At 42.8% G+C, this 16,081-nt stretch overlaps 1 protein-coding gene across 1 annotated transcript in view; it reads right to left on the bottom strand.

Annotated features, from left to right (window-relative positions):
- The window catches only part of LOC105022073 (gamma-aminobutyric acid receptor subunit gamma-3), a 48,038-nt gene extending 34,469 nt beyond the window's left edge, over positions 1 to 13,569 (bottom strand). Inside the window, exons 1-2 of the mRNA XM_010890203.3 lie at positions 13,196 to 13,569; positions 12,593 to 12,744 (exon numbers count right to left, since the gene is read on the bottom strand). Coding sequence (XP_010888505.1) covers positions 12,593 to 12,744; positions 13,196 to 13,248 — 205 coding nt within the window. The 5' untranslated portion in view covers positions 13,249 to 13,569. The remainder of the gene's footprint in view (positions 1 to 12,592; positions 12,745 to 13,195) is intronic.
- Between the last annotated feature and the right edge of the window lie 2,512 nt (positions 13,570 to 16,081).

The raw sequence follows: 16,081 nt of genomic DNA, 5'->3' as shown, positions 1-16,081 counted from the left end.
TCTACATGAAGAGACAGAACCTGAGTCCAGTATCAGCACGAAATAAGAATGGGCAGTACAGTTTTTTTTTGTGTTATAGCATTCATATGTTTTCTTTGTTCCTAATAGGTCTTTATCCACTGGGCAATATAAAGTAGCTAGGTAACGCAAGCTAACTGCTCTCTAATATCTCAACAGCAGCACAAAACCGACCGGTTACTATGGAAACTCACACACACACATTGAAGTGCATGGAGGAATGTGGGCTTTTAGATATTCACAAGTAACAGAGGAAGTTATTTCTGCTGCTAAAATAAGGATGAGATGGAACAGTGGTAACTTCTCCTTGGAAAGGACAGGAACATTTTAGTGTTATAGAACCGTTGCATTATTAGTATTGTCTACCTACGATCTACAAACACGTCCCTGTCAAACAGAACCTACCTTCCTATTCAGATGAAAGTTCATTCATTTATGGTAATCGGATCGGATTGTGATGTCATGATGTAGGCCAAAAGTTCCTGTGAACATTTCAGGCATCTATTTAAGTGGCTGGTGGCGTCCTGAAATTGCAGGTTGAAAACGTGAGGGATTGTAGATGGATTTGGCGCAGTTTTTGCAGCTATGGCTTCCTTTTCCTGAAATAGCAAGAGTGTTTTGTATCCGCTGTTTAGAAATACGAAGCAGAGACGTAGGGTGCATGTCAAGTCGATAAAAGTTAAAAGGAGGGGAGGTGGAGTAGCATGTATAGTAGCTATGAAAACAGGATGTAGACAATAATCACATTCATATAAATCCGTCCACACATGCAAAAAAGCTTAAGGATCTTCAGTGCCTGAGATACGTTTCAGTAAAAGGTCAATGAAAAGCTGGATTTGCGGCCAGAGATGTTATTAAACACCTCACAAAACAGGCATTATAATAACATTCACAATTTCAGTGTTACTTCAACTGCCTAGTATCACAATATCATCAAAGAACGTAAAGAAAAATTTTAACTGCATTGTAATTTACATTTTTTTACTTGCATTTGTGGATGCAGTAACAAACTGTGTTCACAGACAATGGTTTTCGGGAAGTGTTCCTGAGCCCAAGCAGTGATGTCCACTACAGAATCGTGTCTGTTTCTGATGCAGTGCCTCCTGAGGGCCCAGAGTTCACGGCCAAACAATATTGGTTTTCGGCCTTGTCCCTTGCGTACAGAGATTTTCTCTTTAATTTCGTTTTTTTGCCATTTGTCTGTTGTCATTTGCTTGTGATTTGCTTGTCTCTCTGCGAGGAGACCCTGGGGAAGACCTAGGACACGCTGGAGGGACTATGTCTCCCGGCTGGCCTGGGAACGTCTCGGTGTCCCCCCGGAAGAGCTGGAGGAAGTGTCTAGGGAGAGGGAAGTCTGGGCATCTCTGCTTAGACTGCTGCCCCCACGACCCGGCCCCGGATAAGCGGAAGAAGATGATGATGATGGAATGTTTATGCAGATTTTATAATTTTAATGAAGGTTTAAAATACATCTCTGTGGGAGTGGGGTGTGGGATATGCATTTCATTCAAACGAATAAGCTGTCAAGATTTTTATGATACTTTGATGCCCCTATCTTTGTCAGAAATCAAGGTCCCTTTTCAAATAATTTACATCTGCGGCCTACATAAAGTGGGAGTCATTATTTAAACTTCAAAAAGACATGCTGTGTCGAGGGGGCTGGATCCAAACCCATGCTCACACTGTTACGTGTGTTCTGTATTCAGCACAACATAAACGCTAGACCAAACCAGGCCAAAGCTGACCATTATTTTGGATGTGTCTCTATTGATTTTGGGTGAACTGTCCCTTTATGTAAAGCCCATCCAATAAGAAGACGGTTGACCCATTCATCCCAGACACTGACCTGTCCCTGGGGAAGCAAAACACCAGCATTAGTCTCGGCGGGCCAAAAAAATTGATTTTGTTTTCACCTTCTAGTTAATTGGACTCACTTGGTGTCCCAGGACTGAAGGAGTCCCCGATTGGAAAGACAGGAATAAGACCTTATGTTTTTCGGGCCTCTAGAACCAGGGTTGCCCATCCATGGGACAGTACAGTACAAGTCCTGTCCTCCATTTCAGTCTGGGCTTCTGGCTTCATAGCCAGTTACCTATACCGATCAGCATCTGAGGAATGACCATTTCACGCTTGTGTGGCTAAGTGGACCTCTATCAATGCACTATTTTCAACTCCAGCAATGTGGACGAGGGCACTGAAAGCAGAAAATCTCTCTGAATATGACAGAAAGATAACCCCCAATAACGACTGCCTAGCAATGGGAAAAATGTACTTGACAGTTTCATACATTTCAGAAACAACAAAATGGCAGAGTACATATTGTCACAGCATAAAGATGGATGGAAGGACCAAAGTGCCAATGTAGCTATTTTTTCAAATTACACAATTTGCATTTACTTTTTAAACGGGACATCCTGTCACTTTTCTATTTGCCTATATACTATTTGCCTGTCAAAATGGTATTAAAAAATCATAGGTGCCATCAAAACTGTGCATTTCCTCATGAGACAGAATGCGATCATTTCTGCATTTCTTTCGTGTCAGGCTGTGGTCGGTACAAAGCCATACAGTATTTCAACCTGGCTATCCTGCAATAGTGGCTAACAGGAAGCCTGTTGCGACAAGTCCAATGGCCCTATTGAATGATGACAACCATTTCTACCGGCAACTAGGGTGTTTTGATCAATTGGCAAGACACAAAGGCCACAAAAATTGTTATAAGAGATTACATTCATGTGTAGATCAGACAGCAGGCACAATCAACCAATGGTGTCGTTTGTTGAACTCTCCTGGCGCGTGATTCCTAAAATACCACCGTGGTGCATAATTTTGTCTGAAAAACCTCTAATCACACACAGATTTTTTTAGGTAACTAAAACCCCCCGAACACCCCAATGTTTTACAGTGGATTTTCACTGCAAGGGAAGTGCTATTCAAATCAATGTTTATAAACACTATGGTCATTATCCTGTTTCAGTGAGTCATTCACATCAGAGCTGGCCCACCACACACCACATTCTCTCACACTCTCGCAAACACACACAAATACTTTTTTTTTTAGTAAATAGTTTATTTGAATGCACAAATCACATCAGTTCCACGAGGGATGCAAAAATTGTAGGAAACATATCTGCACCCCTATGGAAACCAAAAGCCAGTGACATGGATCTGGACCCAAGTAACTGCTTTACCCATGACTTGTGGGCCTGCAATCCGAAGGTGACATACTGTCAGCCCCTGAGCAACCTGAATAAGCCGCACTGCAAGCTGGCACTCATTTACAACGGTTGTTTGGATGCGATATGAAGGGGCAGATATTTGAGCAGGTTGTCAACAAAAGGCATGCTCCATGCCATGGTCAGATGAACATCTCATTTCCAAAAATGAGCACCTCCCTGTGGCCCCCTAGAACAAACACATCAAACACATCAGGTGTACTCTGGAGAACACATCCTCAAACCACAATCCTCTTACAGGAGAATGCTTATGGGCGCGTGCTGACAGTGAGACTACCAATCTGGCCTGGCTACCAGATCAGGTCAAGCAAAGTAGGGATCCATTTTTTTTTTAACCATGACCCTGTGGAAACAAATGCAGCCATTTCCTACCTGGGTAACTGCTCCATTACATTTCATGAGAACACAGAATTGGACAATTGTGTTCAGACACCAGAGTACAAGACCATTATTTTGTCGGTAGAAGATGTACACGCACAAACGCACTCCACTGTTCCTCGCCGTCTTGATCTGTCAAGCTTGATCACAACTCCCCCATCTGGAGTGTCATTACCCCGAGGGTTTCAGTAGAGGCGCAGCTTTTACACACGGTTAGCCTGTCAATATGATGATAACTAAATTAGCCAAAGTCAGCCCCGCTGGTCCCATTAACACCGACTGCTCCACTCCCCTAGTTCAACTCCCCTGGCACGGTTTTTAAAACGTTGTTGTTTGGTCTGACCTATTCGGGCCGTTCATGTCGTACGTCTGAGGGAAGTAGGTACGATTTAGTTTGCCTGTAAATAAGATGATATGGACAGTGGAGTCCTGAGCCTGGTTAATCCATTAAATGTGCAGAATAGCGCTGGTACAGCCACACACAAACTTCACCCTTTTCCCCCATCTCTTCTCTCTGCCGGAACCGTGACAACCTTTATTTATCCTCCACAACAACTATCCAAACAAGCTAGCATCCTCATATGAGATCAACGGGCGCCGGGTGATATCTGTCAGCCATCTTAGCAGTCATGTTGACAGCCGTGAATCCAAAACGACACCTTATTCCCTGCAAAGGTTTCTGGTCACAAGTCGGGAACAGAGAGCATTGTGGGCCTTGTTCCGTGTTAGATGGAGCCTCACTGAACTCTGTCGGTCTTCCACCTCCCCACAGAGGGGAATGTTAAATATATATACAACCATGTTTCAAAAATAGTTGGGTCTCTGCGTAAAATGCAAGTAAAAACATGATTGCAATGACGTGCAAATCATTTATCCCAATGTTTAATTGAAAATAGTGCAAATATAACATATCAAGTGTTGAAAACAGTTTTATTGTCTTTGGAAAAATACATGCCCGTTTTAAATGGGATGCCAGCAAAACGTTTAAAACATTTTGGGACAGCGGCATGTTTACTACTGTGTTGCATCACCTCATCTTTAAACAATATTTGTTTGGGAACTGAGGAGACCTGAGGAGAACTGAGAAGATTTGGAAAGTGAAATGTATTCCCATTCTTGCTTGATATAAGATTACAGCTGCATGTTCCACGGTTCGGTGTCTCTTTTGTCCTATTTTTTAACTGCGCTGATAACAAGCGGGATGGTTCCTATCATCTTTAGTCAGGATGACGTGGCGTCCATGATTCCCAGAAACAATTAAACATTTTGATTTGACCACCAGACAGTTTTCCACTTCGCCTCAGTCCATCTAAAATGAGCTCGAGCCCAGAGCATTTTTGGATGCAGCGACATACTGTATTTACAGACAAGGTTTTTCAGAAGGGTTCCTTAGCCCAAACAGTGATGTCCACTATAGAATTGTGTCTGTTTTTAATGCAGTGCCGTCTGAGGGCCCGAAGATCACAGCCATCCAACATTAGTTTTGGAACAGTGGCTGGATGGAAGCCACGCTAGAATCCATCCAATATATACAGCCATCCCGTGTACAGAGATTTCTCCGGATTCTCTGAATCTTTTAATTATATTATGTACCGTAGATGATGAGATCCCCAAACCCTTTGCAATTTTACATTTAGAAAAGTTATTCTAAAATCGTTGCGCTATTTGCCTGAGCAGTCTATTAATGCGGCGTGAAACCCTTCCCCTCTTTACTTCTGAAAAACGTATCCTCTCTGGGATGCTCTTTTTATTCCCCAATCATTTTACTGACCTGTTGTCAATTAACCTATTAGTTAGTTGTGTGATATTCCACCAGGATTATTTAGCATTACACAACATTTCCAGTCTTTTGTTCCAGTCTTTTTTGAAACTTGTTGCAGACATTAAATTCAAAGTGTGCATGTATTTTTTAAGAAACAATAACATCTCAGTTTCAACATTTGACATGTTGTCTTTGTAATATTTTCTATTGAATATAGGGTTTTAATGATTTGCAAATCATTTTTGTATACAATTTACACAGCGTCCAACTTTTTTGAAACAGGGTTGTAGATACCTAGAAATAACATGATAAAATACAGTATATATATATATATCTCAAATGTGTATATAAAAAATGTTTTGATCCTGCCTAGAAAATGCATATTTATGATCACACTTTCATAGTGATTATTATTCTATTCAAAGAAATTAAAGGTTTCTTAAAAGGCTTTAAGACAATTGCAAAATTGGGTTTATTGCCCCTTTAAATGTATTTAAACATAAATAATTACACATTTAATGGCAAAAATGTCTGCCTATATCCATCCACAAAATGTAATTGTATGTTTTTTCTGCTATGGGACACAGTCAGAAGTGATTGTATGGGGAGACAAACATTAACATTCTATCTATCTATATATATATACACTCACCTAAAGGATTATTAGGAACACCATACTAATACTGTGTTTGACCCCCTTTCGCCTTCAGAACTGCCTTAATTCTACGTGGCATTGATTCAACAAGGTGCTGAAAGCATTCTTTAGAAATGTTGGCCCATATTGATATGATAGCATCTTGCAGTTGATGGAGATTTGTGGGATGCACATCCAGGGCACGAAGCTCCCGTTCCACCACATCCCAAAGATGCTCTATTGGGTTGAGATCTGGTGACTGTGGGGGCCATTTCAATACAGTGAACTCATTATCATGTTCATGAAACCAATTTGAAATTATTCGAGCTTTGTGACATGGTGCATTATCCTGCTGGAAGTAGCCATCAAAGGATGGGTACATGGTGGTCATAAAGGGATGGACATGGTCAGAAACAATGCTCAGGTAGGCCGTGGCATTTAAACGATGCCCAATTGGCACTAAGGGGCCTAAAGTGTGCCAAGAAAACATCCCCCACACCATTACACCACCACCACCAGCCTGCACAGTGGTAACAAGGCATGATGGATCCATGTTCTCATTCTGTTTACGCCAAATTCTGACTCTACCATCTGAATGTCTCAACAGAAATCGAGACTCATCAGACCAGGCAACATTCTTCCAGTCTTCAACTGTCCAATTTTGGTGAGCTTGTGCAAATTGTAGCCTCTTTTTCCTATTTGTAGTGGAGGTTGTGGGTGTTGTGGCTTCACAAATGCTTTGCTGCATACCTCGGTTGTAACAAGTGGTTATTTCAGTCAAAGTTGCTCTACTATCAACTTGAATCAGTCGGCCCATTCTCCTCTGACCTCTAGCATCAACAAGGCATTTTCACCCACAGGACTGCTGGATACTGGATGTTTTTCTCTTTTCACACCATTCTTTGTAAACCCTAGAAATGGTTGTCCGTGAAAATCCCAGTAACTGAGCAGATTGTGAAATACTCAGACTGGCCCGTCTGGCACCAACAGCCATGCCACGCTCAAAATTGCTTAAATCACCTTTCTTTCCCATTCTAACATTCAGTTTGGAGTTCAGGAGATTGTCTTGACCAGGACCACACCCCTAAATGCATTGAAGCAACTGCCATGTGATTGGTTGATTAGATAATTGTATTAATGAGAAATTGAACAGATGTTCCTAATAATCCTTTAGGTGAGTGTAATAGTGTTAGTTAGGGTCTCGTGGGTCTCAATGCCAGTAAAGCAGGAGCCGGTGAATTGCCAGGCCATTAACCTTTCCCTGTACCACCGTTAAAGGGACACTCAGCAATTTAACAGGCGCAATCACAAACATTGCCACCCGGTAACAGGTTCATTTGGTGTTGCTTTCTTCCGAAGCAGCCCCATATCCTGATGCAATTTGGTGTGTAATTGGCGTTATTAGATTGAAATGCCGGGTCCCCCATCTATTTCTACTTTTCAAGAGGTTTAAAAAAGGGCAGTTTTTCCATTGATCAATGCTTTTCCCGGAACATGGTTATTGCAGGTAATTCACGGACAGAAAATGATGGTTTGATGGCTTGAGGTAATACACTGCAGAACAGAGGAGCAGAAGGGTTCAAATTAAGAGACCATTGCAAATTGAACACTTCTGTTCCTCACTGAAAACTTCCTTTTCAACTTTTTTGGAAAGAAAAGTAAGAGGTGCAGTGAGCTCTTAATTTTTTCCCATACATGCTTACACGATTTGGTTAACACAGACAAATTCTGAGTGACCTTTTAAAAACCTTTCCTTTACCTGCAGTGTATTACCTCAAGCCATCAAACCATCATTTTCTGTTGTGTCCATGAATTAATTGCAATAACCATGTTCCGGGAAAAGCAAAAAAAATCCCTTTTTTAGACCTCTTGAAAAGTAGAAATAGATGGGGGACCCGGCATTTCAATCTAATAACGCCAATTACACACCAAATTGCATCAGGATATGGGGCTGCTTCGGAAGAAAGCAACACCAAATGAACCTGTTACCGGGTGGCAATGTTTGTGATTGCGCCTGTTAAATTTCTGAGCGTCCCTTTAACGGTGGCGCAGGGAAAGGTTAATGGCCTGGCAATTCACCGGCTCCTGCTTTACTGGCGTTGAGACCCACGAGACCCCAACTAACACTATTATGTTCAACTGAATGGGAGGGGGCTCATGGTTATAGCACATTATATTAGGGCGACTTTCAAGAAGCATTGGACACCTCTGGCAGTCCTCTCTTCATTATGACTTTGTGATCCTGTCTCAGGCCCTGGCCACCAGGCCTCCTGCTAACCTGATCGGTGTAGTCTGATGAGGACAGGGACGCTTCTGTGATAAACAGATGACAATGTGGGAAGTGGTCTCTGTTGCTCTCTGATAGCTGGAAATCCAAGATGGATGCTCATTCCACTACATTTATATCACTGTACGTGTGTCCCTGGGTCACTGGTAACATTAATATTGTATGCTGTAGAAGTGGGCCAAGTTGGCTGGCGTAGTATCGATTTTTAATCTTAGTCATTCTAAAAAGGCAGAAGAGCAATCTAGACCGCTGGAGAGTAAGCAAACGAGACACACATTCACTAACCCGTGCACACACATGCACATACACACAGTCCCCAGTACATGAACGTACACAGCCATCCACACACACACACACACACACACCAACAAACATGCCTCCCCTACAGCACCACCCGGAAGCATCTTAAGTTCCATCTTACATCTCGTGTTTCACTGAGAAAACCAAACAAAAGCAAAGATTAACTGCAAGGTAAAATGGTCCGAGATCCTCCATTAATACTATATTATTATATATTTCATTGTAGATTCTGACAAAGTATTGGGATTACACAGAGCTCGTTCTAAAGCCCTTTACATTGCAACCGTGGAAATAATCATTTGTGTTCCCCTCTTAAGCCTCTGTTTTAATCGCTGAAGAGGGAAGGGTGGAAGACACTCTTAAGAAGGTTAACATCCAAAAGAAAGAGACGAAATATGCACCCTGGCACCTCAGCTCTTTCGAAGCAGACCAAAGACTTGCCTGATTCTCTGGTTACCTGCTGAATTGAAGATGTGAGGATGGCACGTGACGAGTCAGAGAGGAGTGAATTCACCCCATCAAATGAGGATTCCATTAATTGAGTCCCTCTGCCCAGGAATCTGTCTTCTCCGGTGGTTGATCTAGTCTGATAAAATGTCACAGGCCCTAAAATAGCGGAAGCGCTGGTCGGGTCTTCCCTGTCTGCCTGAAGATTTTGTCACTCTGTCACCGTGGAGCCGCTAGAGAGGTCTGAGATGGCCCAGTGCGTCTAGGCTATGCCTATACCGTTTTTAATAAGAACTTTACTACCCTTTGACCATTGCCCACCTGCAACAACAGAGGTGGATAACATTGCTAGATGTATATTGTGACCCCCGGGTTCTGAAACTGAATTTTGGAAGAAGGCTGAGACCGTCAAGTCCAGGTAACTAATCCTCTACGATTCTAAAGAGACGCTTGCGTTTAAAGTTGAACCATTTCTTGACAAGAAAAAAAGAATAAGCAAATATCAGTGATCAGGTTCTGTTCCTCCAGGGTAGCTCAGTGCCCAAGCTAAGCATCAATATTAAACAACCTCTAGCAGTAAGCTATACCAATCCCCATACATCCACAAACACCGAAGCTGACAAGTGGAGGTTGTGGCACAGTGGGGAAAAAGGCAAATAACCCAGTGCAATAGTCAGGAGCAGGACGACTGGACTGGTCCAGTCATCTTAAACAGAGAGACAAATGAAGGTAGGCATGTTTGCACTGATTGGTGCCATCACGGCGGGTGAGTCAGCCCACTCAGGTTTGCCGTCTGAACTGCCTTCGCTTGATGAGAGTGCTCGCCGAACTCTCAAACCATTATCTACCTACTAAACCTGAGTAGATAATGGTCTAGACCAATGATATGCCGCCGAAACGCGAAAGCGGTTCCAACGCACACTCTACCCACAGCCGTGACAGAACGTCCATGTTCAAAGACGTCAAAGGCCGATAGTCCGGCAAACGGAATACATCAAGTAGAGAAGCATCTGCTGAAGGCCAATGTAAAGGCTATACAGCCACATCTGATCGAGTGGAAATATGTAGTGGGTGTGATGTTCTGTGCTATACTCGCAGCCACAGAATGTACCCGGGAGAGCAAGATTCATCTCTCTGAAGCCTCATTTTTACCTGCCTTTCAGGCTGCCTCTTCACAGGCAGGTCAATTCAGATACACCAATTCACCGGTTATAGCTGCTGTTTTTACCTTGGATCATTTTCCCAGAGCTGAACAGACTTGTGAAAAAAAAAAAAAAATTGATAAAAAATAAAATGACAAAAACCACATTGATGAAAAATTACTGCGTATACTGTCCTTGGACTGACTCCGGTGTCAACCGGGTTGGTATGGTTTGGATAATGGTTCAAAGTTGGGTTAAGCTTTGCATTGTGCTAACCTAGAGTAGCTCCTACCAAACGTGACTGTGTAACTAATGTTTAAAATGCATCTTTGGGTAGAGATATGCGCTTCATTTTAGCAAATAGGCTGGCAGGAACAGGATTCTTCAGATAATAGCAGCTGCGTTTCATTATAAACCCCTTGATGTCTGAGGGCAATTTATACAGTATTTAACCATAACGCACCTGTGTTTTGGTCAGAAGTCACTTTCCTTCAGCGGCCTGACTAATGGCGGGGGTCATTAATTCACACTTCAAGACCGCCGTGAGAATCTCCCCATAACAACCGAACACGAATGCTGTGCGAACACGCTCACATAGATATGCACAAGTCACACACAGTCTCACGCACAGACACAGACACACAGACACACACACACACATACACTGGCAATCTTACACACAGACACACCCGAGCAGCCCTACACCCCCCCCCCCACACACACACACACCGCGGCATGTGAAAACAAACACACGTCAATGCCCCCCCCCCCCCCCCCCCCAATGTCCGGTCTATTTTCCGGCGCGGTGCAGGCACACGTCCGCGACGGAGGCCAGCGGGTGGCCGAGCCGGTCGCAAACAATTAGCGTCTCACACCCTTCGTCCCTGGAAATAAGCGCTTGGCATTTAAGGCAGGCCAACGGATGACAACCCCCATGACATGTCTGAGGCGGACATGGCTTGCCGGTCGTCCAACCTTGCCCCCACAGAGAAACGAGCCAGAGGAAGGGGCCAGGATTCACCTCTGCGTTCTGTCAGCCAGTCCCACTGACTTGTCATCCGCGCCCGTTCCAACCCCCCAGACCGGCCACGTGAGGAATGTTACCCCCCTGGATGTGATGTTGATGTGCCTCGGTGTGATTCCCACACTGGGTGGTGCATAATGGCACGCTGAGTAATATAGTCTGACCCACTTTATCTAGGATCCCCTGTCAGCCCAAGAGGAATCTGACATAATAGGGGCACAAAAAGCAGCCACTGCCCTCATGTGAGCTGAACCGAGTGATGCATCAATAACCATAATCTGTCAGGTGATGTTGAAGCTTGGGGAATAGAATTGCACAAGGTGTGAAAACGTTGCATGGCTTGGGTATTTGATATTTTCAGTGAGTGTTAATATGCATTAAATGTGTATTATGGGACTGTACATAATAATTCAGGAGGGCTGTAGGCATACAGCTGTTAGTGATGTATATAGTTAACATAAGAATAAAATGTCAACCTAAAAGTAAATTTGGCCATATTTGTACAGAAATTATATTTGACCTTCAGACAGAGAAAATCACAGAATGTGCCTACATTCCTGTAGAACACCCACTGTCATTGTATGTTTGTTTCTTGTGGACATAGAGATTTGGTTTGAAGTTGTCAAAATGATTTACATCTAAGAGTGAAACTATAAGAACACTGGATAGAAATAAAACAGAGGTGTCTGTGGTCATGTTTATGATCATATTGTTGTTAGGATTCCTTCCAATTATGCTCTTAAAGAGTTAGTCATCAGACTCTGGGAGCTTAGAGAGTTAGGGTTAGGTAACATACACAACCCAATGAAGACAACTCTCTGTAGTAAGAGATCAGCAAACTTACTGAGAAAATCAACACAACCCCCAGCTCTCTCTAATGTAAATGCTCTGAATCTTGTATCTTTCCTGCATGTTATCCTCAAGTTAAATTGTAAATGTTATGACCAGAATTGAGTTTATAACAACTGACTTTCTTCTGGATTCCATTCCTAATCAAAGGACAGGAGGAGATAGCAGTCTCGTGGATCTAAGGTTATTCCACTCATCATTAACAGGCTAAATACTGTTAATTCAATCTGGGTCGGTAAACATACAACCTTGCCAAATGTGTATATTTTTAGCTGGAATGTTCTCGCTCCTCCTTGGATGATTTATGTTATCAGGTGAAGCTCTGAGAGCGTCGTTGTAGCCTAGAAAACGCACCTGCATACAGCAGTGAGAGTGCACTGTGCACGAGGCCGTGCAGCACCATGGACAGCGCGCGACCACCACAGACGTGAGGTGTGCGCCTCACTAAAGCCATTTAGCCAGTCCACTGAAAGTTTTCAAGATCCCCGCGGTAAAAATACAACAAATGAACTCACCTCCGATATCTGGGCGTAGTTTCTTGTCATAGTCCTTCAGCAGGTTATTTAATATGAGTGTGGCGTCGGCCTGATGATTTTTGGGAGCCATTATCTGATTGACAGTGCTGTCCTCATAGTCCCCATCGTAGTCCCGTGGGTTAGGGTCGGAACTAAAGATAACAGAAAAACTGACTGTTTAATAAAAAAAAAATCTCAATATACCGGCAATAGATGACACTTAAACCGTCACAAAATTGGCCATGATGATGTTATAGACCTGGGCATCCCCAGGGTCATACGTAATTCAACACTTTGGGCTACCTATTCATTATGTGATAGAACATCAGAATAGACTGTTAATAAGCAAATGCGTTCGTCAATTAATAATTCAGATGCCGAGTAGCCTAAAAAATTTATTGTTTGGCCGAATAAATACTCCAAAGTTCAAGCAATTAACATATTCGTTGTGGCCAATCAAATATTCGCGCCTACACATTACGAAATATACTCAAATTATTTTTGTCCAAAATTTACTTTAGAAAACAACAACACATACACACACATTTTGATTGTGTAAAAATAACATTTTATAGTAGATATCAGAAGTGTCAAGAGACTTACCGCACCCGTTGGACTGACAGAAGTAAAAAAGACACCAGCAACTTGGTTGTCATTGTTCATAAATATGAAGACGGTGGCGACTTCTGCGTTGTTAGAGCGGTGAGTAGAGGAAGCAAGCTAGGAGAAGGAGCAGTATGCTTCCACCAAACTGGAACTATTCCCCCAAAGTAGTTCCCTGAAGGAAATTCATCAAATCTCCTGATTATCGACCATGGATAAGGATGAATTCATCTGCGTTCTGAAGTCGCCGAGATGGTTTGAGTCGCTCCTGTCCCTCTTTGCAACGTCAGTGATGAATGTCTTAAACAACAGCACGCCACCTCCTTCCGTACCATACAATTACACTAAGCAGTTTATGCACCGACATGATGACGTTCTCGTTCGCAAGGTACAGTAGGGCGTCTACCTACAGAACAAGACCCGCGGAAAGCAATAAAGAAACATAAGTCATACATTATGCAATCGCCCTGTTAACTTTAACGAGCCTATATTGCAGATTGGTGTAAATTGCAAAATGTATATCCTTCGGTCATTGATCGTTATGAATATTGTTGTAATTAAACGTTTTAATGAATATGAAATAATCACTTGATAATCCATTTAAAGCAGACAAATCTTTTGAAAATGGCCCCATATCTCACTTGCTTCTTATTCCATACCAAACCAATCCTTTCCTTGTTTTTCGGGGGAACTTAAAAATGGTAGCAGAACTGAAGGCGAAAGTACTTCTAAAAATATAGCCCACAGTAACTATATCAGTTATGTTGTACTGTGTTTACATTAGATAGAACTTAATCAGCCAAATGTGAGGAAGTTTACGGTGAGAAACCCGAGCACCTCTATGCGGCCGGACAAGGTATTGCAACCTATAACTGTCTATAACTGTCTATCAGCCAGTGGAAAAACACTGTACAAATGCAAATTTGGGAAAACAACACAATTAACAATGACTAAATCCATTTATATATTAAAGGGAAAACCAAGGTATTGAAATAAAATAACAAGAACTATGCATGGTATTGCATTTAAAATGAAGTTATTTTGTATTTGTAGCCGCAAAATACATTTGCCTGGACCCCAATTTACCTTAATTCTTGGCTAAATAAATGTGTTCTATAAGTATATGGTACATTATCTGATTTAGTGCACCAACAGTCATTTGCTTTGGATACTAAATGACCAAAACATTAATGTTAAAAATAAACAATTTCAAAGGATGTTGGGTATTATTATTCTAATGAGCCAATCAGGTCCTTTGTAGGTCCTTTGTAGGTACCATATGCATGGTAGAAGCAGTCAGCCAGGTAGGAAACAATCCAAGAGTGAGACAAGCCTGAGATGCCTAAATGAGAGAGGGTGGACAATAGGACGCCGTGGTTCAGAGTGTTAGAGACAGCAGATGGATCAAGGAGGATGAGAACAGAGGAGAAACCTAGCTTGAGCAGTTACACAGAGGACAGCACTGCTGTTACACAGAGGACAGAACTGCTGTTACACAGAGGACAGAACTGCTGTTACACAGAGGACAGCACTGCTGTTACACAGAAGACAGCACTTCTGTTACACAGAGGACAGCACTGCTGTTACACAGAGGACAGAACTGATGTTACACAGAGGACAGCACTGCTGTTACACAGAGGACAGCACTGCTGTTACACAGAGGACAGAACTGCTGTTACATAGAGGACAGCACTGCTGTTACACAGAGGACAGAACTGCTGTTACATAGAGGACAGCACTGCTATTACACAGAGGACAGAACTGCTGTTACACAGGGGACAGAACTGCTGTTACACAGAGGACAGAACTGCTGTTACACAGAGGACAGAACTGCTGTTACACAGGGGACAGAACTGCTGTTACACAGAGGACAGAACTGCTGTTACACAGAGGACAGAACTGCTGTTACACAGGGGACAGAACTGCTGTTACACAGAGGACAGAACTGCTGTTACACAGAGGACAGCACTGCTGTTACACAGAGGACAGAACTGCTGTTACATAGAGGACAGCACTGCTATTACACAGAGGACAGAACTGCTGTTACACAGGGGACAGAACTGCTGTTACACAGAGGACAGAACTGCTGTTACACAGAGGACAGAACTGCTGTTACACAGAGGACAGAACTGCTGTTACACAGGGGACAGAACTGCTGTTACACAGAGGACAGAACTGCTGTTACACAGAGGACAGAACTGCTGTTACACAGGGGACAGAACTGCTGTTACACAGAGGACAGCACTCTAGGTAGAGTGGCCCGTTTTGAATCCTGACTGGTTAGGGTCGAGGAGATTGCTCTGAGAGCCAAGACGAGAGTTTGGTGGAGACAGTATACTCAAGGGTCTTGGAAAGAAAGGACAGGAGGGATAGCAGCCTGTATCAGAGGGGTCAACTGTTGGTTTCTTTTAGTGGGAAGCTTCTCTGGCCATCTTGAAACCCACTGGGAGCCACATTCAGTGCTCAGGGAAGAGTTGATGAGGGACGTGAGGAATTGGAGAAGATCTCCTGAGATGTTCTGGTGGAAGGGAGAAAGATGGAGCAGAATAAACAGGTGAAAACAAATATTTCACACCTGTATTATCTAGATGCATATGAGAAAACAACTGTGAGTCTTTATCCTATCCTGCCAAAGGAAGTGCTGTGCTAACAGTTCCTAAATATTAGCTGTCCCAGACAAGGTGAAACTGTATGTGTGTGTGTACTTGAGTTGTATAACTAATCAGTGACCAAAAATGTGTAAAATATTCAGACATGAAAACAGTCATGAAATCATGGGGGTTGGTTGTGGGTAAGGGAGATTGTTGATTAATGCAAACATAGCTACCCTAATAGGTGTGCGTGTGTAAAATATTTTAACATTTTGCATAGGGAGGACAAAATATA

The sequence above is a fragment of the Esox lucius genome, chromosome 22 (genome assembly GCF_011004845.1).
Source record: "Esox lucius isolate fEsoLuc1 chromosome 22, fEsoLuc1.pri, whole genome shotgun sequence".
Taxonomy (NCBI): Eukaryota; Metazoa; Chordata; class Actinopteri; order Esociformes; family Esocidae; genus Esox; species Esox lucius.
Note: the sequence above shows the minus strand (reverse complement) of the source record. Positions and strands in the feature narration are given on the sequence as shown.